Consider the following 25,983-nt stretch of genomic DNA (forward strand, 5'->3'; position numbering starts at 1 on the left):
AGGGTGGTCGTATAGTTGATATAAACGTAAAAACATGAAAAAGTATAATAAATTGAGTAGTAGCCAGGAAAAAAATTTCAAAATGGAAGAATAGGTAAGGATAAGAATTAAGGTTAGCTGGTGGCATACTGCGTTTTGTGTCTTGGTTGATGATATGATGACTCTAAGATTCGAAGTTACCACGCGCCAAAATAATTCCCGTGGGGTGTAGGCAATTAAACTTGTGTATGAGGTATGATTGCGTATATTTCCTTTCGCGAGGTGAACGGAAATTTGTTGTATATGGAGCCTTGCTTTGTCAAATATATGACCATGTTCATTAAAGTGACTGGCTACTTACTGCTTTAGGTAAATTGCGTTTTGGGTCCGCGCGGTGACCGTTGAGTCTTGTATGAATTTGTTGTCCAGTTTCACCTATGTATTGTTTGCTACAAGCGGCACATTCTAGACGTAGACTACGTTGCTTGATGTGCAGGCGAAAGTCGAAGTATGTAAACCGTGTGCCTATATAGTTATAATACAAAATGTTGACACGTGAAATGAAAACATGTATAGACCTGCGCTCAAATTTTGCATTGGGTAGTATCGTAATCGTCGGCGAAATTTTTTAGGTCACTATGTTAGATTTGTCGTTAGGCTTCTTTAAACATAACTCCCATATTCGTCTCCACAGGTTTATTGCAGACTATAACGATTATGTACGTGAAGATAGAGCTAATGACAATATTAAGTGTTCGTCAAAGCAATCAAATCCACTTTCACACTCCTGTAAATTTTTACCACTCCTTGTCTAATATCTGGGGCAGATACGGCTTCGTCGATTCCCACAACAGTGACCTGGGGCTTTTGAGCTTAGTCCCGCTTGAGAACCCCAGCTATAGACCCAAAGTTTAGTGCTTTCTTCATTTGCTGCGTGGTCAAACATGAATTTGTGCCGTCTTCACTCCGCATGCTTTTTGTCTTCTAAGTGGCGCAGTGTAGCAAGGGGAGGTCCGTCCCACTTTTGTGGCGTTCTTAGAGCGAACGCATCTTTGATGACAGCCCGAACACGTGGACACGGCTGTAGCCCAGAGGAGACTGTACGCGCTCACCTGAGTGCTCCGCTGAAAATGCCCGAGACGAAAAGTCCAGGGACACCCTTGAATTTGCCCAGGATGTCCATGACGTAGAGAGGAAGGAGCTGGAGACAAGAGGAGAGAAACGTTCTATGGCCAGCATGACGGTGCTTTCTGTAATTTGAGATGTTGGTCATTACGCTGTAAAATGTGGTTCGTCACATGGATGTGACGCTAACTACTGCATATTTACTTACTAATGTTTGCAGAATCTTGCTAGCAATAAATTAGTACTCCTGTTAGGACGTTTAGCGGTCATCATCATCATCATCATCAGCCTAGTTACGCCCACTGCAGGGCAAAGGCCTCTCCCATATTTCTCCAACAACCCCGGTCATGTACTAATTGTGGCCATGCCGCCCTGCAAATTTCTTAATCTCATCCGCCCACCTAACTTTCTGCCGTCCCCTGCTACGCTTCCCTTCCCTTGGAATCCAGTCCGTAACCCTTAATGACCATCGGTTATCTTCCCTCCTCATTACATGTCCTGCCCATGCCCATTTCTTTTTCTTGATTTCAACTAAGATGTCATTAACTCGCGTTTGTTCCCTCACCCAATCTGCTCTTTTCTTATCCCTTAACGTTACACCTATCATTCTTCTTTCCATAGCTCGTTGCGTCGTCCTCAATTTGAGTAGAACCCTTTTCGTAAGCCTCCAGGTTTCTGCCCCGTAGGTGAGTACTGGTAAGACACAGCTATTAAACACTTTTCTTTTGAGGGATAATGGCAACCTGCTGTTCATGATCTGAGAATGCCTGCCAAACGCACCCCAGCCCATTCTTATTCTTCTGATTATTTCTGTCTCATGATCCGGATCCGCAGTCACTACCTGCCCTAAGTAGATGTATTCCCTTACAACTTCCAGTGCCTCGCTGCCTATTGTAAACTGCTGTTCTCTTCCGAGACTGTTAAACATTACTTTAGTTTTAGTTTAGCGGTATATCAGTATAATCCTGGGAAAAAGTCCTCGAGCCTGCTCTGACTGCTTCTAAATATCTGTTGTTCAGTGCTGCCTGTCTCATATAACATGTGCGTGGTTACACAAAGCATCTTTACTAAGTTCACAGCATGTCATACCATCGCTTATTCGATCAATACTTACGCAAAGTAAATCATCGCACTAAGGAACAGGAAGTTTTGTAGCAGCTCGACGGCGACTGCGTAAGAAAAACGTCTGCAGTGTTTTGGCGCACACTAACAAAAGCTCGGCTGACATAATAAGCGGACAAGCCTACAGGAGCGCGTTTCCTGTGAAATTGTTTTTGCTCTGTGTACGTTGTTGTGTGGCCAGCCGTGCGGCATCGCACGGAGTCAAGCGATTCGATGCCAGTGCACGGGATGCAGCAGGCTGCACCCACAACGTAGAACGCTTATGAGCCTTCACTGCCGCCGCCACCTATTCGCGGTGTTATTTCCGGGCGCGCACACCTGGTCTGGCGCGCTAACTTTCTTGGTCATGATTGGGTCGCAGTCGTGGTAGCGAGCGTACATGACCAGGCCCGCCATGGCACAGATGAGCATCAAGAACGACAGGCCCGGAAGGTTGATCCAGACAGCCCTGCGTTAATGCGATTGTACGAAGCCATAGATCACGTAATCCCTTCCGAAGTGACAACTAATAATAGGCTACAAGAACGTGTGAAAGAAATTCGCGTAGAAACCAAGTTGTCTAAGTATGCGTAAGCACTGTGCCACTTGTTCATCTCCACACAGCCCAGTGTCATTATCAATGTTACGAAACTTGATCCCGCCAGTACAAATGAAAGCGCTGCGGCGACACGAACTGCTGTGGACGGCAGCGCAAGGTGCATCGATGACGCAAGCAAAGTGCTGCAGGTGGTGGCGCCAAGTGCGCTGATGTCGTTCCGATCATTACATAAGCCGTTATCGCTCTTTATCGCTTTATCCATCCGCGTCGAACCATTGTGAACCGTGATTGTGGCTGCGTATGACACGGCCGCGCGGACCTTCGAAGCGATCTGCGATGAGGACGGAAAGCGCTGACTGCTGATAGCTCCGTACGCTGTGCTTCCCCCGGTTTGCGTTGGAGACGCGCCGGCCCATATATATTGAAAGCGACCTGCGAAAGGGACAAGGTGGACATGCGGCGTGTGCCGAGAACTTCGTGAGCGCTGTGTTCTCGCCGCTTCGTTCGCGTTGAAGCGACAGGCAGCACGAAGGTTAAGTCGCTCGCTGCTAGGGCTCCATCTTGGGAGCGATCGTCTAACGTGACGGACGGACGGAGTGGCGGACGGACGGTTTTTCTCGTAACCATCGAGATGATTATGTAATTATAAGGTAGATGCAGAATTCCGAAAACACGCGGAAGCTACTGTATGTTGGGACAAATGTGAATTTGTGCGTTGAAATGGGGATATTTAAATGTATTTTTTTTTGTCAAGGCTGCCGTTTAAGGCTTTTGCGCTGGTAGGCCTGTCATATAACGTGATATTACAATGCTTCCAGCCATTCTGCTCTTTAATGTAGCTAAATGTTGAAACGGGCAGAGATAAGGTTAAATGGGACCGTGTTTACTATTGAGGAAAAATGGCCGGTACAATCAGTATGGCGGAACGTTATGCTAGCCCCACTACGTCGTCTCTTTGTCTTGTTTATGATCGTCGTCTTTGTCGCTTTCGTGACACTGCGACATAGCCCCCCGGCGGCGAAAGCGCCAACCCGGCGACTGCTAGGTGGCGGCCGCGTGTTATGGTTTGAGGCGATACGCGTGGACGACATCAGATGACGTGGACGACGGGGAAGCATCGGTTGGAACTATTTGATAAGTGACATCACTGAGTTGTCGGACGACGCGGTAACGGCCAGAGTACCGGGAGAGCAGATTTTCCGGTAGGCCCACACGCCATGAAGGAGTCCCAAGGAAGAGGAGGTCGCCTACAGACAAGTGGATATCGCGATGACAGTTCTCATAATGAGACTTCTGGTCTTGTCTGCGACTCATAAAGGCGACGGTGGGTCATCTAGAGGCTTGGCGGCTGTCGCTATGGCGTCGCGAGCGTGCTCAGACGGGGACTCGAGAGCAGGAGCGTGTCGAATAACATTGTGGGGTGACGTACGAGAACAAGATAGAAGAAGGTGTAGAAAACAGTGTCGTGACGGGACGAGCTGTACGCGAACGTCACAAATGGGAAGGAGGCATCCCAGTCACGATGATCTGAGGAGACATAGCGTATCTGCAAGCGTTCGGTTCAGGCGTTCATTGAGGTCGTTCGTTTGAAGGTGGTATGCTGTCAACTTATGCTTCGTGGAGCGAAGTAGATCGTCGATAACCCTCGACAAAAAGTCGCGGCCCCTGTCAGTGAGGAGCTGGCGAGGAGCACTGTGCTGTAAAATGTCTTGCAGCAGGAAACCTGCGACGTCAATAGCGCAACTGGTCTGGATGGCTCGTGTGATGGCGTTTCTTTCGAAGCATTTCTCTGAAATACTGAGACATTGTACTTCGTATTTGGCTACGGTATTATGAAAGAGGTATATGTGATTTTAAACTTACTGGCATATGTAAAAAACATGTAGGGGCAAAAATTTTTAATAAAAATAATATTGGCTTGGAGCTAATCACGAGGTCGGGTAATTATGGCGAGCAGCCGTCCCTCCTGAGCACTGTTAACAAGACGTACTATTGATGAATATCTGTTCTGTCGGCAGGTACGGTCATTTCTTCGGTCCTTCAGTACTCGGGTGCATCAAAGAGACAACACTAAAGACGCGAAATTACTGCATACTATATAGTGAGAAGGCGTAGGCATGAACCGCCGTCATGTATACGGTTTTGCAGTTACACCGTAGTCAGCGTACCTGTTGTATTCGCACTGTGGGAAGAAGCAGTCACATTTACCAGCGGAATATCGTTTCGATATTTCAAGAAATAAACTATTATCTTTAGTAGCACGCCTACGCGTACATCTAGCCATCTTAGTTATATAGGCCGGTCTTGATGCATATTTACGCTGTGGCGCCAAGCTTGTTAAAATTATACTTGTTTCCAGTTAGGACTTTGCGAAGACACTTGGACGTAATTCTTTCTCATATTGCACTCGTCAACTCGTTTTCCCCGGGCTAGTTGGTCACGCGTTAGCGTACTGTCTTTTTTCTCTCACTCTTCAATGTTGTCTTCGCTAGGTTGAGCAACTATAACGTGTGGTGATCTCTATACTACGATCAATTCTGAAAATTCTGATGCGTGCAACAAATACCAAAGGTGGCTACGTATAAGTTGTCGCCTGGCCCTGTATTTGTCACAAATCTTCGTTGCAAAAAGAAAGAAAAGGAGGAGAGGAAGTATAGTACGCACGAATACCAGTTATTGCTTACGCCTGCGCTTGCTATTTCTGTGCTAAATCTAGTTCGAGAGAGTAACTGCATTTTTATTTTTTTCTTGTAAAAAATATTGGCCGAGACTAGTAATTTTTAACTGAAACTGTTTTACTATATATATTTTGGTTAATCTTCGAGCCCATCAAATAGAAAGTGCAGCGAGATTTCATGTAACAGACGATGAATTCGAAGACAAGTTGTTGGCTGGCATTGCAAAATTACCTGCACAGTAAATAAACGTTAAGGACTGCTTCCTGTAGTTCGAATATGTCGAAGTTGCCGACCTTCCAGAGTAGCTTGGGTCAGTTCTTTTTTACTGAGAAATTGGTTACGATTTTTACCCTTGAGGGATTTTAAACATTTTCTAGATTTCACGGCTCAGTGTGATATCTCAGATACACTACGCCGCTTATCGTGAAAGCCAGGACTATACCGAGCCATGACAAGAACTGCTGCAACCTGCGAAAACTTGCAGAGGTGAGCAGCAAGCGAGCGATTTCCCAATGACTGATAGGACAGCTTCGACAACCAGTGAAACATCAACAACAATTCTAAATGATATTGGTGTTCTAAAATGGTGCGAATCTTTTGTTCATAGAACGCACTGAGTGACATCATAGTTATATATCCCAACACCTACGTCCTCTTAGAAGTCTGAGGATTAGTGCTTTAGATTATAGCCTGGTCTGCGTCCATTTATTCAACCTAAATTCAGAGCAATATGAGGCAAATAAAACTGTGAGGCAACTCTTGCTAAATATTTATTGTACATGTAATGCAGCAATTTCAACAGCTCAGGCATCCTTCCAAGCACTGACGTTAGATCAGGCAAGTCTTTCCGACGAAGATAACAGTGGTGACGGCGTTACCCTTCGCGCCGTATTTGCAAAATTAATTATATTATTTATAATTATTAAATATACGATGCCTTCCTCTGGAATGTGAATGAATCATGACGATGCGAAAAATGAGATGTCTCCGTGAGAAATTTCAACAGTTAATCTCGCAATGATGGTTCCTTCAACGCGTTAGTATACAGGCCTGCATGTAGACAAAATAAAACCAACACGCTGCAACTCAATATTCCTCGGTACAGGAATTTGCTTATTAAAAGCTGCACACGAGCTTTTTGATTTTTATATTTACAACCGGACACCGATAACTGCGGTGGCAAAACAACGACTGGAAGGGTAGCTTTATAAACAGGGGGCATGTCCCGACAATGCAAGAAAATATTAAGCGTTTCCTGCTTGCTGCATGCGCGTAGCTTGGCGTAAATTCGCATGTGGGGATACTCCATAAACATATTGCGCCAGAACGTCGTTTCGCTCACTCGTGGGCCAGCTATTTTGACTGACAGCTGGTATTTTGTCTTCTGGTGATGTTGAAACGTTTACGGAATTCCTTCGCAGGTCATTCGTATCGTCACCTTTATAATTGACAGTTGTAGAAACGCCTTCCTTCTCGCTTAAACTAAAACGACATCGTTGAACGTTAAGCTTTTTTGTTTGTTTGTTGGTTTGGTTACGAGAGTTACATCTCGTACAATATGCTGGCAGTCAGAATCGACCAAGCAGCTGACGTATGTATTATCGTCCCATTTCTTTACACTTTACACATCAGCGCTTGAGTGGCAGAGTGACATCGGGACCGTGCGTAGGACAATGCTCGATCGCATCTAATCTGAGTGTGCACCAGTTCCTTGGTGCTTTCTGGGCACCGCTAGGTCCACACCGCTGTGAGCACTTGCTTCTTCGTGGTATTTAGTCTGAACGCCGAAGCAGCAGTTATTTACAATGCTTGGTCGCTAGCGACATTTCGGTGATATCTGACAATGCGGACAAAGCTTTGCGAATGCTTAGCGCGGATGTTTCATTCCAACTCGATCTGGTGCTTCCACAAACCTTCCAGAGGACGCGCGCTACTCTGGCGCCATCTCGTAGCCACTGTCGCCGCGCTATGCTTTTCTCCTCACGCTTTCGCCATACCCTCCTCCACTTTCCGCCTCAGGGTTCCGCTGCACCCTCCTCTCCGTTTTCCTTCTTGCGTCTCTTCCCTATCGCCGCTTTTTTCTACCCCGCTGCGCGCCGTGTTGGCTCTCATCTTTCGCCGTGCTCGTTCGCTCGGTTGCACTGGGAACGCCGACGCTCGCCGCAGGAACGGGCGTCTAATAAAAGCTGCGCTCTAAAAAACAAAAAACAAAAAAACAGATCGGGGAAGATGGCATCTCACTTGCGTGCGCCCTGGATTGTGGGTATGGTGAGGTAGCGCTGCACCATGGCCTGGCTCACGCCGTACACCGACATCCAGGTGAAGAAAGTGCCGATGGTCATGCCGAACACCGTGTGCCGCTCGGTCGGGCTGGGGTTCAAGCTGCAGGGTGGGTGTACATAAAGCGCACGGGGGCCGCTCTCGTGTGCCACCCAGGGACACTCGGTAGCACGCTTTTTTTTATTCGAACGCGTCAAATGGGCCATTGAGTGAAAAAGCCAGCGTCTGTCATGTGTAGCAGCGAAACGGCAACTAAACTCGCATTGCCGTTGGCTGCGACGCCACGTCACGAGATGCGCCTCGAAGGAGGAGAGCGGCTGAAAGGGGACACGCGCTGCCGCGGTCGGGCACGAGGCGTCGGCTCTGCTCCGTCGAGGAGCGCGCGCGCCGAGAGCGGGGGTGAGGATGACGTGGCGTCACGGCGATGCCCTCTCCTCTTACACAGCAGCTGATGCTTGCTGCTGGCTCGGGCAACCCGTATCGCTATGTATCATTACTCGCAGCGAAAAACTCTAAGAACCGCTCAGCGCCGAGGAAGCCTTAACTCCGGCCCAACTCCGATGCCGCCTATTCACATACACGTAAAACGCAGAAACGCTTTTCTGAAATAACCAGTGGGCCGATCTGAATTACATTTGTTGAACTTGAGAGAGGAAGTTAAATTGTAATGCCTGTGGAAGCAAAATTTCGATTTAGGGCGTGAAATTTTGAAAAAAAGCTTTTCTAAAAGTTGGTAAGTTCGAAAAAAAAATAGAATCACAAGGTTTTCACATGGTTAAGTCTGCACCAAAAACAGATGGCGCAGTTCTGTAAAATGCATTCGTTAGAGCATATAAAGCAAACAAATTAGATCTACATGAATTGGTTACGCTCTTAACAAGGTTTTGCAAAAACCCTACTTACATATAAGTGGTATATTTGAGAGCCATGTATAATGAAGCGATTTTGTCCGCTTTGGATTTATGTTTAGAAGCAATATACAGAATTATGATATCATTTTTCATTGATGAGTTACACAGTTGTAAACTTGATAGTATCGTTTTTTAAAATTTGTGATTCTAACAATCTTTATTAAAATATTCACGGCCTAATTTGGAAATTCGCTGCCAACAGCCACTATATGTTAGTTCTTTCTTTAACTACAAGATCGTTCATCAAATTTGGTACGGCGGTTACCGAGAAAAATTACTTTTTCTTTCCTTTGAATTTACGTAGGAGCCCCCGAGCTAAAGCTTCCTCTTAATGCTTTCGTATACAGAACTCGTAAGAAGTGCTTAGATGTCCTCGGAATTTTTTCACCTAAGTTGCACGTGTATCCTTTCCAGTGATGCTGGCGTGCCGCTGAACGTGTCTACCATTCATTGGCGGAGCGACAAGAGCAGTACGCACTTGCGGAGCCTATCATCGTTTGTGCTCGGTGTGTTTATCCGAGTGTCTAGTTTAGCTTTGTCTTGCGCTCTGCTTTCACATGGCTCGCCCTCTGGTGCTGGTAAACGTGCTTCCAAATTTACAAAGCCAGCCAGTGCTCCCTTCACTCCTCATGTCGGCTACGCGAGCGCTCATTGATTTAGGGTTAACGGCCATGGCTGCACAGACAGTGTTGTTAGATATATTGTTATTCTGTTTTGCTCATAGCAAGTTGCAAGGCTTTTAATTCAATGGTCAGCGTTTCATATAATATTCATGCGGATATCTCTGACTAGTTCATAAACAAACCTTATAAAGCAAGCTTAAAGATACTTATTTAATGTTATACAATCGTTAGTGCTGGCTCTAGTGGATTGAGCCTGTTTTCCCTGCGAGATTGTAATAAAGCTCAGTGTAATGGTTATGATATTTACTGCGACCGAGAAGTTGCAAGAACATTTAAGAAATCAAATAAAAGCGTTACAGATTATTTCTATAACAAATACAGTCGGACAGCTAGACTAAAGCTTCGTGCATTAGCTATCATGAATCGCGACTCTCGTCACACTGAGGGTGTCTGTGGAAAAGATAAACAATCGGCATTTCGTCTCTCTAAGTAGGTTGCCGTTTAGCATCGTTCTAGTTTCCATAGAAGCACGCCGCCCTATTCACACATCGATAGGTGCGTGGGGTTAAGCGACGAGCTTCCAAGACGTAACGAGCATTACTGCTCACACATTGCATTTTTACACAGCAACGTATGCTTGCCAGTATTAGTATGTAACGCACAGTGCTGAACATTTCTCACTTGAACAATTCCAGACGTCCACCTTCGGACGCCCTGTCAAAGACGTATCCGAGTCCACCGAGGTCGATAGTCCCTCGAATGACGACCGTGATCATGGATCCGAACATTAGCCCAATTTGGAAGACGTCCGTCCACACGACAGCCTTCATGCCACCCTGAAAGAGTATTGGTAAGGAAACACTGGAATAACATTCATTATACTATAAATAAAGTGAAGACGACAAAAATCACCTCGAACAACGCTAAACATGGTGGCACTAAGCTACAACACGATCTAAAGGGTCGAGTTGAGTTCGATTGCGCGGCTAGGAAAATAAAGAAATATCTCTGAAGTTTCACGACTCAGTGCCGGCTTACAGAGATGAACTTGAAAAAAAAAAGATAAAATAAACTGTTCCGCTGAAGTACGAGCAGAGGCTACCGGTATTGAGTTTTGCAAAATGGTCTTTCACTGTCGTGCTCTAAATTCGAAAAAAAAAAGAAACAGTTGGTGTTTGAAAAAAAAAAATAAAATCATTATTTAGCATTTTTTTTACGTTCTGCTAGAGGGCCAAATAGCATTCTGGAGAATACGGAGAATACGAGTAATTAGGACGCGCACATGTGAGAACATTCGCATAAGTAATTGTAATTTCTTGCCATTGATCACGGGCAGTACAGTAAAAAAAAAAAGCTTTATATTGCGACAATTCTTTACTCATCTGCGAATACAGCAGGCAGTAACCAATTTAGACGCGGGTAACTACGATGCACGAGGTACTACGCAATACGTACGTGACTTGATTTACATGCTCACGACTCATGTAAATCTCGAAGCTGCAAATTGGGTTCGCTGACACGTGAAATGTGCACACGGTCATGTTAAATATGCAAGGCTGTGAAAAAAGGCCCTAATGACATCAGGCCGGCTGCCCAAGTTTGGTACCAACCCACGCACCCTCCTCGTAATTGATAGTGCCACGTAAATGGCATAAGTCCTTTTACTCACGATGCTCGTGTAGAAAGTGCAAACAAATCCTAGAGACAGAACCGATGTCCAGGTGGAAATGCCGGTCACTGCGCAGTATAGCAGACAGGTAGCCACAGTAAGTCGTGAGTTGTCAGCGGTGGTCGTTAGCTAGCTCCTGGTTTTATTAATTAAAAAAAGCACATAAAAGGAGTATGATCTGCGTACCGTGCTTGTCTGAAACATTTCGCATTCCGCATCCCACTTAGACACTGGCTACAGCCATGCAGTATGATTCTCCTTTGTATGTTGACGCGGCGCATCCATTCAAGTACCTACTTTGCCGGAGTGGACAGGCATACCAGCATATATGTGAACTCGGCGACATCTGTAACAACGATGTGCTATAGAACCACTACGCGCAACGGTAGGTAAGGCAGTGACTCGACTTTCTTTAAAGCAACGGCGGATATCATTTTATGACGTGCATCATTGTTATGCTAGGTCTTTCGGCGATATGGCAGGCTTTCGCATTCAGTCAACGCATCTGCTTATCATGGGACGTGGTGTAACTTTCTTGCAAAAAGCAGTACGAGAAAGGCAACAGATGCCCAATCATAACTTGCAACGATAGCTGCACCAAACATGAGTTTAAAGCAGTTTCAACTAAACCCATATGTACCGGTATATATACCTGCAACAAAAGCGCGTCACTGAGTTTGTGCCGCCAATGTAAGCACTTATTTTCTTCGTCATCAACAGTACCCTTCATTACATACTGTTGCCACTGCTGATGGGAATGGCGTTCGTATGTGGTAGCACTTCTGCACGAACGTGTTGTCATTATTGTTAATGAAATCAGCAAACTAGGCAATCAAGTATAACAGAGAAGAATTCTTGAACTTGCCTTGAGAGAGTGCCAGGGCGGGCGCGTACAACACGATTGACATATAAATTAACTGAAAAGATTAAGACGAAAGCATGGATTTAATGCATGCGATTCACCATTTAAGGAATGCGACAATGTGAGTACTTACCATTTGAAGCGAGAATGTTACACTTCCCATGGATCGTATCACTTTGTTGAAGCGTATTTCGAGATACTGCATCAGATAAAGGGAAGAAGGACGTAAAGGTTTCACGAATCACACGCGTTCTGAAATAATTGATATTAACGTTTACTTTTGACGACTGCTATTAGGCTGGCGAAATAGCGTAATCTTGTTAAACTGTTTAGATATGCTTTACAATCTTGAGTAACATCTGGCTCTTTTCGAGTAAGATTGAAGATCCTCTTAATGTTTACCTCTACGCTTTTTTGCGTGGAAATAGCCGGTTAAGAGCACCGGTTAAAAGCAGAGTTAACAGCAGTTGATCACCGAGCCAGCAAAAACATGCATCTGTAAATGACGCCATTTGTAAGTGCTTATGATGCAGTTTGACGCGGGAGAGAAGGAAAAGGGAGATATTAAGGCCTTCAACGCACTGTTTGTCGCGCTTCAGCGCAGCACGGGTATGCACCCGCCAGATAATCAAGAGTATTCCCATTTCGATTTATACGATGAAATCAGCTGAGCATCGTGTTTCTTTTCTGGGAAGCAAAGTGAAGGAAATTGCATGTTGCCTTGACAAATAACAATCGTGCTTAGTAGTAGTGTTGCAAAGTGCTAAAGGACGAGCACAACTCGGCCTTGTGTGTGAAGGTTGAGTGTGTGAAACGTTCGAGGCACTGCCCGACTATAGCCGGGCAACGTGTGCTCACCTCGTAGGCACTGGTCAGCTGCAAGTGGTGGAAGATGGGCATGTAGAAGTAGGCCGTGGCGGGAATGACGAAGCAGTAGGAGACGCAGATGACGACGTACTGGGTGCCCGCCAGGTACATCTCGGAGGCCGTGCCGAGCAGCGTGATGGCCGACATGAAGCTGGCCAGGATGGAGAGCGCCACGGGAAACGCGCTCAGCTGGCGGCCGCCCATCAGGAACTCGTCGGTGGACACCTTCTTGGTGCCGAAGAACGCGTAGTAGACGCCGATGGCCGTCGACACCGCGAGCATGGCGCAGAATACCAGGTAGTCCCAGATCGTGAATCGGCTCACCAGCGATGACGTCATCCCGAGGCTGCAGCGTGTTGCGTGAGGCAGGAAGTTCAGTCGACCGCCCGATGGTATTCAGTTTAGCGCACGCAAATCTAGGGTATGGACGCAGAAGATTAATAGGAAGGTAAAAAAAAATCTATGACAGAAACTGTTATTAGAAATGAAATAGCATTTTCGCGAATAACACACACGAAAGGCATTCGTTTCCAATGGTAAAGACGCCAGTCGAGCAGTGCCTCTGGGATTGTTCCTCCTTTCGACATGTGCACCCGTTGTGCTAAGTGACTGCGATTCAGGTGATGACTCGAGCTTCTAGTGGAATCTGAAGTGGCAGAGTCGAGACTAGAGATGTGACAGTGTACTTAATACCGTCTGCTACACTACAAGTACTTCAAAGGACTGGACGGACTTCAGCATTTCTACGCATAAACGTAGAGGGAATGTGTGTAAGGGCGATACGGCAATAAGAACCTTCTTTACATTAATATGCTCTTGTCGCTAATCGTAGTCCCCGTGCATCAATGTAGCAAACGTCGTACATTGCGCGGCATACGAAATAACAGCATGGTCACAGCTGGTTGTGTACTTGAGCACCTCAAGCGAAAGGCCTCTGCATCTGTTTGTAGTCCAGCCATTCGATATAAGCATTCGCAATACATTTGGTAGCCGTCAAACCGAACTAATCTACTTATCTAAATTTGCATATTATGTCTATGAAGAATATAAATATACGCAAAAGGCGATAGAAAAACGCGCTGCACGTACGTGGTTGTGTCGCTCAGGTACTCTGCAAATCTGAAGCGGCGTCCGTACAGAACTTTGTCAAGGAACGCTAGCGAGGAGAGAGCTGCTGCAGTCTACAGGAGCTACGACTGTGCAGCAGGGCAGCGGCGCGGTTTTCTGATGTGGTGACCAGTCAGGCGCACGAGCCGAGCGAAGCGTGCAAAGCGCCCCTTCGTCGTCTTCCTTAACTCCCGAAAATGCCGCGCGCGCTACCCCTTGCTCGCATGTGTTCACAAAACTCCATAGTTTTCATGGCTGTCCTGCAACGTAACCCGCCTGTCGCCGTCGCTTTGCGGAGTCCAGTGCCCTGCACGCAACTTACAAATCCTCTTCAGCGCTACGTCGGCCGAGTTGTAGCGGCGGTCGCATTAAAATGCTTGTTATTTATACCTGTCATTACAATTAATATTGTCATCGTCAGTGTCGTGTTAAATGTAGGAACTGTGCTAATTGTTGACAACGAACCGGTCGAGCGCGCCCTCCCTTCCTGTTTGGTTTGGTTTGGATTGCCTTCTAGTGGTAGCGCATACCCGTGTGGGCGAAATGCCAAGATTTGCACGGTATTACAGAAGTGCTGGTAGTACTGAAATTGGTTAAACTGTCGGGATAGAATGAATAAAATGTAACATATGAAGAACTTAACAAAGTATGCTTGAAAAAACTATAAATTTCTCCACAGCTGAGCAAACGCCCCTGTCTTAGTTTCCAAGAGAGGAGGCTCCTAGAGTGAGTGGGTGAGCGAAACAACTTTATTTGGTCCACTATAGACGTAAGCAAACTTCACGTCACCTGGCTAGGCCCACTCGGGGAACATCAGGTGAAACCTGACGGCCCTCTCGCGAGCCCTCTGGACTGCCAGGATTGGAGAGGTCTGATCCTGGGCCCTAATTAGCTTCAATATTTCCTCTTGGGTGAAAGGGGGACCGGCAGAGGCGCAGCCCCACAGGACATGTTCGAAGTCCGCATAATCACCACACAGAGGGCAGTCCAAGCTTGGGAAACGTTCGGGGTACATTGTGTGCAGCGCCGCGGGGCTCAGGTAGATGCTTGTTTGCAGAAGTCTGAAAAGGAGGCTCATAGAGAAAAAAAAAAATATTCAGAACGGAGACATTTAAACCAAGTTGGCTAAACCTCGATTCTAAATTTTTTTTACTTAGAAAAGAAAAAAATGGCTGTGGCTTAGGTAAGGTTAAGCCCAGGATGCGAAGCACACTAGCCTTTATTTTAGTTGTTGAACCACTGTTTAGCCTGGTGAACTGCTGATGCTTGGCTATATTTGGTTCGGCTAGACGAAGAAACAACTCATGCATTACTGCTTCGCCTTCAAGAGTGGAACGCGACAGCGTTCCCGTCGACCCGCCAAGGGGTGTAAGACAATGGGCTACAGGGCAGCGACTACGCGCCCCGCATTGGACGCGGTGAGCGTCGAGCAAAGCAGCGTTCGGCGCGGCAACGAAATGTGCGCCTGAGCAAGAGACGCACGCCTTAGAAACAGCTCGTTTCTAAGGCAACACCGCATTCACTAGAGGCGCTTTTGTACCGCTTTGAAGCATCGTACTCGTGGCTCAGTGGTAGCGTCTCCGTCCCACACTCCGGAGACCCTGGTTCGATTCCCACCCAGCCCGTCTTGCAAGAGTTGAGCCAAAGCCACTTCTCCTCTGTCGTGACGTCACGGTGTCACGTGGTTTCAAGGCAACACCGCCGCGCCTGAGGAGCTGGGTTGAGCTCTCGTAATATGCTTCGCATAAAACAGCGGCAGAATAAGAAAAAGCATGATCTATGGTCTCATCTTCTGCACAGGTTAGGTACGCAGGGGAGGGCGCCAGACCAGCCCTGAGACGGTAAAAGTTTAATGCTGGTATTCGACAATCTAATCGGGTTAAGATTACTTTAGTTTCGCTGTTGTGAAAAAAAAATTGTGCGAAGGGAATAGGCGGTGTTGATATACTGAAAAACGAGCTATAACTGGGTTCAAAAAGTATTGAGTAATTGGATATCTCCTCAATCTACCAGTAATTAGGTAAGCTGATGTAGGAAGTAGTGATTGTAAAGGGCCATTGAGGGTCGATTTCACGAGACTGTCAGCCATTTCGTTCATGAATAATTCCTTATGTTCGGGCACCCAAAGCAATCTGACTAAATTTATGTGGGAAGACTAGAAAATGAAATGTGTGTAAAAGGTTAGTTGCACTATTCGTTGTGAGAGATGAACATAAAGATGAAGGAGGATCTTGGAGGATACCTTTAATAGAATCGACTTAGCGACAGAGATCTCTGGAAAAAGAAAGGAAGATGACTTTAGGGAAATTTCTTGCCTATAATGTGGATTGTGCAAAGCACGGCGTTGTTGCAGAGTGAACAAAGTAAGGTTAAGAAGCACTGCTACAAGAAATTTATGCTCTCAGAAAGCAAACTGACATTACCAGCTAAGAAACGGAAAGTGCATCAAGTAAGCCTCTACAGCGATCGGTTTACGAAGAGTCGGTCATATTTAATGTTTCTTAGTCGTGGAAGAAGAGCAACATCGAATAATGTGTCAACATCGCCCCACTCGTTACCATAAATCGAGAATACTTCACAAAGAACATCAGCCTCCTCGGTTCCGTAAGTTAGAAGGCGTGTCACGGAGGATACCTTTAATAGAACCGACTTAGCGACAGAGGACTCTGGAAAAAGAAAGGAAGACGATTTTAGGGAAATTTCTTGCATATAATGTGGATTGTGCAAAGCATGGCGTTGTTGTGGAGTGAACAAAGTAAGGTTCAGAAGCACTGCGAAGAGAAATTTCTGCTCTCAGAAAGCAATCTGACATTACCAGCTAAGAAACGGAAAGTGCATCAAGTAAGCCTCTTCAGCGATCGGGTAAGGAAGAATCGGTCATATCTAATGTTTCTTAGTCGTGGAAGAAGAGCAACATCGAATAATGTGTCAACCTCGCCCTACTCGTTACCATAAATAGAGAATACTTCTCAAAGAACATCAGCCTTCTCTGTTCCGTAAGTTAGAAGGCGTGTCTTGGAGGATACCTTTAATAGAATCGACTTAGCGACAGAGATCTCTGGAAAAAGAAAGGAAGATGACTTTAGGGAAATATCTTGCCTATAATGTGGATTGTGCAAAGCACGTTGTTGTAGAGTGAACAAAGTAAGGTTAAGAAGCACTGCTACAAGAAATTTATGCTCTCAGAAAGCAACCTGACATTACCAGCTAAAAAAACGGAAAGTGCATCAAGTAAGCCTCTACAGCGATCGGTTTACGAAGAGTCGGTCATAGTTAATGTTTCTTAGTCGTAGAAGAAGAGCAACATCAAATAATGTGTCAATCTCGCCCTGCTCGTTACCACAAATCGAGAATACTTCTCAAAGAACATCAGCCTTCTCTGTTTCCTAAGTTAGAAGGCGTGTCTTGGAGGATACCTTTAATAGAATCGACTTAGCGACAGAGATCTCTGGAAAAAGAAAGGAAGATGACTTTAGGGAAATTTCTTGCCTATAATGTGGATTGTGCAAAGCACGGCGTTGTTGTAGAGTGAACAAAGTAAGGTTAAGAAGCACTGCTACAAGAAATTTAAGCTCTCAGAAAGCAACCTGACATTACCAGCTAAGAAACGGAAAGTGCATCAAATAATCCTCTTCACCGATCGGGTAAGGAAGAATCGGTCATATTTAATGTTTCTTAGTCGTGGGAGAAGAGCAACATCAAATAATTTGTCAACCTCGCCCTACTCGTTACCATAAATGGAGAATACTTCTCAAAGAAATATCAGCCTCCTCTGTTCCGTAAGTTAGAAGGCGTGTCTTGGAGGATACCTTTAATAGAACCAACTTAGCGACAGGCGACTCTGGAAAAAGAAAGGAAGATGACTTTAGGGAAATTTTATGCATATGATGTGGATTGTGCAAAGCATGGCGTTGTTGTGGTGTCAATAAAGTAAGGTTAAGAAGCACTGCTACAAGAAATTTTTGCTCTCACAAAGCAATCTGACATTACCAGCTAAGAAACGGAAAGTGCATCAAGTAAGCCTCTTCAGCGATCGGGTAAGGAAGAATCGGTCATTTGTAATGTTTCTTAGTCGAGGAAAAAGAGCAACACCAAATAATGTGTCAATCTCGCCCTACTCGTTACCATAAATCGAGAAAACTTCTCAAAGAACATCAGCCACCTCGGTTCCGTAAGTTAGAAGGCGTGTCATGCAGGATACCTTTAATAGAACCGACTTAGCGACAGAGGACTCTGGAAAAAGAAAGGAAGGCGATTTTAGGGAAATTTCTTGCATATAATGTGGATTGTGCAAAGCATGGCGTTGTTGTGGAGTGAACAAAGTAAGGTTCAGAAGCACTGCTACAAGAAATTTATGCTCTCAGAAAGCAACCTGACATTACCAGCTAAGAAACGGAAAGTGCATCAAATAATCCTCTTCACCGATCGGGTAAGGAAGAATCGGTCATAGTTAATGTTTCTTAGTCGTGGAAGAAGAGCAACATCGAATAATGTGTCAACATCGCCCCACTCGTTACCATAAATCGACAATACTTCACAAAGAACATCAGCCTCCTCGGTTCCGTAAGTTAGAAGGCGTGTCATGGAGGATACCTTTAATAGAACCGACTTAGCGACAGAGGACTCTGGAAAAAGAAAGGAAGGCGATTTTAGGGAAATTTCTTGCATATAATGTGGATTGTGCAAAGCATGGCGTTGTTGTGGAGTGAACAAAGTAAGGTTCAGAAGCACTGCTACAAGAAATTTCTGCTCTCAGAAAGCAATCTGACATTACCAGCTAAGAAACGGAAAGTGCATCAAGTAAGCCTCTTCAGCGATCGGGTAAGGAAGAATCGGTCATTTCTAATGTTTCTTAGTCGAGGAAAAAGAGCAACACCAAATAATGTGTCAATCTCGCCCTACTCGTTACCATAAATCGAGAAAACTTCTCAAAGAACATCAGCCACCTCGGTTCCGTAAGTTAGAAGGCGTGTCATGGAGGATACCTTTAATAGAACCGACTTAGCGACAGAGGACTCTGGAAAAAGAAAGGAAGGCGATTTTAGGGAAATTTCTTGCATATAATGTGGATTGTGCAAAGCATGGCGTTGTTGTGGAGTGAACAAAGTAAGGTTCAGAAGCACTGCTACAAGAAATTTATGCTCTCAGAAAGCAACCTGACATTACCAGCTAAGAAACGGAAAGTGCATCAAATAATCCTCTTCACCGATCGGGTAAGGAAGAATCGGTCATAGTTAATGTTTCTTAGTCGTGGAAGAAGAGCAACATCGAATAATGTGTCAACATCGCCCCACTCGTTACCATAAATCGACAATACTTCACAAAGAACATCAGCCTCCTCGGTTCCGTAAGTTAGAAGGCGTGTCATGGAGGATACCTTTAATAGAACCGACTTAGCGACAGAGGACTCTGGAAAAAGAAAGGAAGGCGATTTTAGGGAAATTTCTTGCATATAATGTGGATTGTGCAAAGCATGGCGTTGTTGTGGAGTGAACAAAGTAAGGTTCAGAAGCACTGCTACAAGAAATTTCTGCTCTCAGAAAGCAATCTGACATTACCAGCTAAGAAACGGAAAGTGCATCAAGTAAGCCTCTTCAGCGATCGGGTAAGGAAGAATCGGTCATATCTAATGTTTCTTAGTCGAGGAAAAAGAGCAACACCAAATAATGTGTCAATCTCGCCCTACTCGTTACCATAAATCGAGAAAAATTCTCAAAGAACATCAGCCTCCTCGGTTCCGTAAGTTAGAAGGTGTGTCTTGGAGGATACCTTTAATAGAACCGAGTTAGCGACAGAGGACTCTGGAAAAAGAAAGGAAAATGATTTTCAGGAAATTTCTTGCACATAATGTGGATTGTGCAAAGCACGGCGTTGTTGTGGAGTGAACAAAGTAAGGTTAAGAAGCACTGCTACAAAAAAATTCTGCTCTTTGAAAGCAATCTGACATTACCAGCTAAGAAACGGAAAGTGCACCAAGTAAGCCTCTACAGCGATCGGTTTACGAAGAGTCGGTCATAGTTAATGTTTCTTAGTCGTAGAAGAAGAGCAGCATCAAATAATGTGTCAACCTCGCCCTACTCGTTACCATAAATCGAGAATACTTCTCAAAGAACATCAGCCTTCTCTGTTTCCTAAGTTAGAAGGCGTGTCTTGGAGGATACCTTTAATAGAACCGAGTTAGCGACAGAGGACTCTGGAAAAAGAAAGGAAGATGACTTTAGGGAAATTTCTTGCCTATAATGTGGATTGTGCAAAGCACGGCGTTGTTGTAGAGTGAACAAAGTAAGGTTAAGAAGCACTGCTACAAGAAATTTATGCTCTCAGAAAGCAACCTGACATTACCAGCTAAGAAACGGAAAGTGCATCAAGTAAACCTCTACAGCGATCGGTTTACGAAGAGTCGGTCATATTTAATGTTTCTTAGTCGTGGAAGAAGAGCAACATCGAATAATGTGTCAACATCGCCCTACTCGTTACCATAAATCGACAATACTTCACAAAGAGCATCAGCCTCCTCGGTTCCGTAAGTTAGAAGGCGTGTCATGGAGGATACCTTTAATAGAACCGACTTAGCGACAGAGGACTCTGGAAAAAGAAAGGAAGACGATGTTAGGGAAATTTCTTGCATATAATGTGGATTGTGCAAAGGATGGCGTTGTTGTGGAGAGAACAAAGTAAGGTTCAGAAGCACTGCTACAAGAAATTTCTGCTCTCAGAAAGCAATCTGACATTACCAGCTAAGAAACGGAAAGTGCATCAAGTAAGCCTCTTCAGCGATCGGGTAAGGAAGAATCGGTCATATCTAATGTTTCTTAGTCGAGGAAGAAGAGCAACATCAAATAATGTGTCAATCTCGCCCTACTCGTTACCATAAATCGAGAAAACTTCTCAAAGAACATCAGCCTCCTCGGTTCCGTAAGTTAGAAGGTGTGTCTTGGAGGATACCTTTAATAGAACCGAGTTAGCGACAGAGGACTCTGGAAAAAGAAAGGAAAATGATTTTAGGGAAATATCTTGCCTATAATGTGGATTGTGCAAAGCACCTTGTTGTAGAGTGAACAAAGTAAGGTTAAGAAGCACTGCTACAAGAAATTTCTGCTCTCAGAAAGCAATCTGACATTACCAGCTAAGAAACGGAAAGTGCATCAAGTAAGCCTCTTCAGCGATCGGGTAAGGAAGAATCGGTCATATCTAATGTTTCTTAGTCGTGGAAGAAGAGCAACATCGAATAATGTGTCAACCTCGCCCTACTCGTTACCATAAATAGAGAATACTTCTCAAAGAACATCAGCCTTCTCTGTTCCGTAAGTTAGAAGGCGTGTCTTGGAGGATACCTTTAATAGAATCGACTTAGCGACAGAGATCTCTGGAAAAAGAAAGGAAGATGACTTTAGGGAAATATCTTGCCTATAATGTGGATTGTGCAAAGCACGTTGTTGTAGAGTGAACAAAGTAAGGTTAAGAAGCACTGCTACAAGAAATTTATGCTCTCAGAAAGCAACCTGACATTACCAGCTAAAAAAACGGAAAGTGCATCAAGTAAGCCTCTACAGCGATCGGTTTACGAAGAGTCGGTCATAGTTAATGTTTCTTAGTCGTAGAAGAAGAGCAACATCAAATAATGTGTCAATCTCGCCCTGCTCGTTACCACAAATCGAGAATACTTCTCAAAGAACATCAGCCTTCTCTGTTTCCTAAGTTAGAAGGCGTGTCTTGGAGGATACCTTTAATAGAATCGACTTAGCGACAGAGATCTCTGGAAAAAGAAAGGAAGATGACTTTAGGGAAATTTCTTGCCTATAATGTGGATTGTGCAAAGCACGGCGTTGTTGTAGAGTGAACAAAGTAAGGTTAAGAAGCACTGCTACAAGAAATTTAAGCTCTCAGAAAGCAACCTGACATTACCAGCTAAGAAACGGAAAGTGCATCAAATAATCCTCTTCACCGATCGGGTAAGGAAGAATCGGTCATATTTAATGTTTCTTAGTCGTGGGAGAAGAGCAACATCAAATAATTTGTCAACCTCGCCCTACTCGTTACCATAAATGGAGAATACTTCTCAAAGAAATATCAGCCTCCTCTGTTCCGTAAGTTAGAAGGCGTGTCTTGGAGGATACCTTTAATAGAACCAACTTAGCGACAGGCGACTCTGGAAAAAGAAAGGAAGATGACTTTAGGGAAATTTTATGCATATGATGTGGATTGTGCAAAGCATGGCGTTGTTGTGGTGTCAATAAAGTAAGGTTAAGAAGCACTGCTACAAGAAATTTTTGCTCTCACAAAGCAATCTGACATTACCAGCTAAGAAACGGAAAGTGCATCAAGTAAGCCTCTTCAGCGATCGGGTAAGGAAGAATCGGTCATTTGTAATGTTTCTTAGTCGAGGAAAAAGAGCAACACCAAATAATGTGTCAATCTCGCCCTACTCGTTACCATAAATCGAGAAAACTTCTCAAAGAACATCAGCCACCTCGGTTCCGTAAGTTAGAAGGCGTGTCATGCAGGATACCTTTAATAGAACCGACTTAGCGACAGAGGACTCTGGAAAAAGAAAGGAAGGCGATTTTAGGGAAATTTCTTGCATATAATGTGGATTGTGCAAAGCATGGCGTTGTTGTGGAGTGAACAAAGTAAGGTTCAGAAGCACTGCTACAAGAAATTTATGCTCTCAGAAAGCAACCTGACATTACCAGCTAAGAAACGGAAAGTGCATCAAATAATCCTCTTCACCGATCGGGTAAGGAAGAATCGGTCATAGTTAATGTTTCTTAGTCGTGGAAGAAGAGCAACATCGAATAATGTGTCAACATCGCCCCACTCGTTACCATAAATCGACAATACTTCACAAAGAACATCAGCCTCCTCGGTTCCGTAAGTTAGAAGGCGTGTCATGGAGGATACCTTTAATAGAACCGACTTAGCGACAGAGGACTCTGGAAAAAGAAAGGAAGGCGATTTTAGGGAAATTTCTTGCATATAATGTGGATTGTGCAAAGCATGGCGTTGTTGTGGAGTGAACAAAGTAAGGTTCAGAAGCACTGCTACAAGAAATTTCTGCTCTCAGAAAGCAATCTGACATTACCAGCTAAGAAACGGAAAGTGCATCAAGTAAGCCTCTTCAGCGATCGGGTAAGGAAGAATCGGTCATTTCTAATGTTTCTTAGTCGAGGAAAAAGAGCAACACCAAATAATGTGTCAATCTCGCCCTACTCGTTACCATAAATCGAGAAAACTTCTCAAAGAACATCAGCCACCTCGGTTCCGTAAGTTAGAAGGCGTGTCATGGAGGATACCTTTAATAGAACCGACTTAGCGACAGAGGACTCTGGAAAAAGAAAGGAAGGCGATTTTAGGGAAATTTCTTGCATATAATGTGGATTGTGCAAAGCATGGCGTTGTTGTGGAGTGAACAAAGTAAGGTTCAGAAGCACTGCTACAAGAAATTTATGCTCTCAGAAAGCAACCTGACATTACCAGCTAAGAAACGGAAAGTGCATCAAATAATCCTCTTCACCGATCGGGTAAGGAAGAATCGGTCATAGTTAATGTTTCTTAGTCGTGGAAGAAGAGCAACATCGAATAATGTGTCAACATCGCCCCACTCGTTACCATAAATCGACAATACTTCACAAAGAACATCAGCCTCCTCGGTTCCGTAAGTTAGAAGGCGTGTCATGGAGGATACCTTTAATAGAACCGACTTAGCGACAGAGGACTCTGGAAAAAGAAAGGAAGGCGATTTTAGGGAAATTTCTTGCATATAATGTGGATTGTGCAAAGCATGGCGTTGTTGTGGAGTGAACAAAGTAAGGTTCAGAAGCACTGCTACAAGAAATTTCTGCTCTCAGAAAGCAATCTGACATTACCAGCTAAGAAACGGAAAGTGCATCAAGTAAGCCTCTTCAGCGATCGGGTAAGGAAGAATCGGTCATATCTAATGTTTCTTAGTCGAGGAAAAAGAGCAACACCAAATAATGTGTCAATCTCGCCCTACTCGTTACCATAAATCGAGAAAAATTCTCAAAGAACATCAGCCTCCTCGGTTCCGTAAGTTAGAAGGTGTGTCTTGGAGGATACCTTTAATAGAACCGAGTTAGCGACAGAGGACTCTGGAAAAAGAAAGGAAAATGATTTTCAGGAAATTTCTTGCACATAATGTGGATTGTGCAAAGCACGGCGTTGTTGTGGAGTGAACAAAGTAAGGTTAAGAAGCACTGCTACAAAAAAATTCTGCTCTTTGAAAGCAATCTGACATTACCAGCTAAGAAACGGAAAGTGCACCAAGTAAGCCTCTACAGCGATCGGTTTACGAAGAGTCGGTCATAGTTAATGTTTCTTAGTCGTAGAAGAAGAGCAGCATCAAATAATGTGTCAACCTCGCCCTACTCGTTACCATAAATCGAGAATACTTCTCAAAGAACATCAGCCTTCTCTGTTTCCTAAGTTAGAAGGCGTGTCTTGGAGGATACCTTTAATAGAACCGAGTTAGCGACAGAGGACTCTGGAAAAAGAAAGGAAGATGACTTTAGGGAAATTTCTTGCCTATAATGTGGATTGTGCAAAGCACGGCGTTGTTGTAGAGTGAACAAAGTAAGGTTAAGAAGCACTGCTACAAGAAATTTATGCTCTCAGAAAGCAACCTGACATTACCAGCTAAGAAACGGAAAGTGCATCAAGTAAACCTCTACAGCGATCGGTTTACGAAGAGTCGGTCATATTTAATGTTTCTTAGTCGTGGAAGAAGAGCAACATCGAATAATGTGTCAACATCGCCCTACTCGTTACCATAAATCGACAATACTTCACAAAGAGCATCAGCCTCCTCGGTTCCGTAAGTTAGAAGGCGTGTCATGGAGGATACCTTTAATAGAACCGACTTAGCGACAGAGGACTCTGGAAAAAGAAAGGAAGACGATGTTAGGGAAATTTCTTGCATATAATGTGGATTGTGCAAAGGATGGCGTTGTTGTGGAGAGAACAAAGTAAGGTTCAGAAGCACTGCTACAAGAAATTTCTGCTCTCAGAAAGCAATCTGACATTACCAGCTAAGAAACGGAAAGTGCATCAAGTAAGCCTCTTCAGCGATCGGGTAAGGAAGAATCGGTCATATCTAATGTTTCTTAGTCGAGGAAGAAGAGCAACATCAAATAATGTGTCAATCTCGCCCTACTCGTTACCATAAATCGAGAAAACTTCTCAAAGAACATCAGCCTCCTCGGTTCCGTAAGTTAGAAGGTGTGTCTTGGAGGATACCTTTAATAGAACCGAGTTAGCGACAGAGGACTCTGGAAAAAGAAAGGAAAATGATTTTAGGGAAATATCTTGCCTATAATGTGGATTGTGCAAAGCACCTTGTTGTAGAGTGAACAAAGTAAGGTTAAGAAGCACTGCTACAAGAAATTTATGCTCTCAGAAAGCAACCTGACATTACCAGCTAAGAAACGGAAAGTGCATCAAGTAAGCCTCTACAGCGATCGGTTTACGAAGAGTCGGTCATAGTTAATGTTTCTTAGTCGTAGAAGAAGAGCAACATCAAATAATGTGTCAACCTCGCCCTACTCGTTACCATAAATCGAGAATACTTCTCAAAGAACATCAGCCTTCTCTGTTTCCTAAGTTAGAAGGCGTGTCTTGGAGGATACCTTTAATAGAATCGACTTGGCGACAGAGATCTCTGGAAAAAGAAAGCAAGATGACTTTAGGGAAATTTCTTGCCTATAATGTGGATTGTGCAAAGCACGGCGTTGTTGTAGAGTGAACAAAGTAAGGTTAAGAAGCACTGCTACAAGAAATTTATGCTCTCAGAAAGCAACCTGACATTACCAGCTAAGAAACGGAAAGTGCATCAAGTAAGCCTCTACAGCGATCGGTTTACGAAGAGTCGGTCATATTTAATGTTTCTTAGTCGTGGAAGAAGAGCAACATCGAATAATGTGTCAACATCGCCCTACTCGTTACCATAAATCGACAATACTTCACAAGGAACATCAGCCTCCTCGGTTCCGTAAGTTAGAAGGCGTGTCATGGAGGATACCTTTAATAGAACCGACTTAGCGACAGAGGACTCTGGAAAAAGAAAGGAAGACGATTTTAGGGAAATTTCTTGCATATAATGTGGATTGTGCAAAGCATGGCGTTGTTGTGGAGTGAACAAAGTAAGGTTCAGAAGCACTGCTACAAGAAATTTCTGCTCTCAGAAAGCAATCTGACATTACCAGCTAA

The 25,983-nt window shown here is 44.4% G+C and overlaps 2 protein-coding genes across 12 annotated transcripts in view; one reads left to right on the plus strand and one right to left on the minus strand.

The window, feature by feature from the left end:
• LOC135906999 (sodium-coupled monocarboxylate transporter 1-like) overlaps nt 1-14,887 on the minus strand; it is a 32,379-nt gene extending 17,492 nt beyond the window's left edge. Inside the window, exons 1-9 of the mRNA XM_065438652.2 lie at nt 13,744-14,887; nt 12,646-13,000; nt 11,921-11,986; nt 11,791-11,842; nt 10,926-10,993; nt 9,938-10,092; nt 7,684-7,824; nt 2,545-2,674; nt 1,092-1,180 (exon numbers count right to left, since the gene is read on the minus strand). Of these exons, the coding sequence (XP_065294724.1) occupies nt 1,092-1,180; nt 2,545-2,674; nt 7,684-7,824; nt 9,938-10,092; nt 10,926-10,993; nt 11,791-11,842; nt 11,921-11,986; nt 12,646-12,993 (1,049 nt within the window). The 5' untranslated portion in view covers nt 12,994-13,000; nt 13,744-14,887. The remainder of the gene's footprint in view (nt 1-1,091; nt 1,181-2,544; nt 2,675-7,683; nt 7,825-9,937; nt 10,093-10,925; nt 10,994-11,790; nt 11,843-11,920; nt 11,987-12,645; nt 13,001-13,743) is intronic.
• The window catches only part of LOC135907000 (uncharacterized), a 155,757-nt gene that overhangs the window by 98,340 nt on the left and 31,434 nt on the right, over nt 1-25,983 (plus strand). For 4 of the 11 annotated variants that reach the window (XR_011511291.1, XR_010565865.2, XR_010565863.2 and 1 more), the window contains 2 exons: nt 9,952-10,106; nt 12,653-12,792. The exons of 1 other annotated variant lie outside the window; for it this stretch is intronic. The gene's annotated coding sequence lies outside the window, so the exon portion shown is untranslated. Of the gene's footprint in view, nt 1-9,047; nt 9,140-9,951; nt 10,107-12,652; nt 12,793-25,983 lie in introns of those variants that run through there. 6 more of the 11 variants (XR_011511290.1, XR_010565862.2, XR_011511289.1 and 3 more) reach the window with 3 other exon arrangements.

Source organism: Dermacentor albipictus, chromosome 1 (genome assembly GCF_038994185.2).
Source record: "Dermacentor albipictus isolate Rhodes 1998 colony chromosome 1, USDA_Dalb.pri_finalv2, whole genome shotgun sequence".
In the NCBI taxonomy this organism is placed as follows: domain Eukaryota; kingdom Metazoa; phylum Arthropoda; class Arachnida; order Ixodida; family Ixodidae; genus Dermacentor; species Dermacentor albipictus.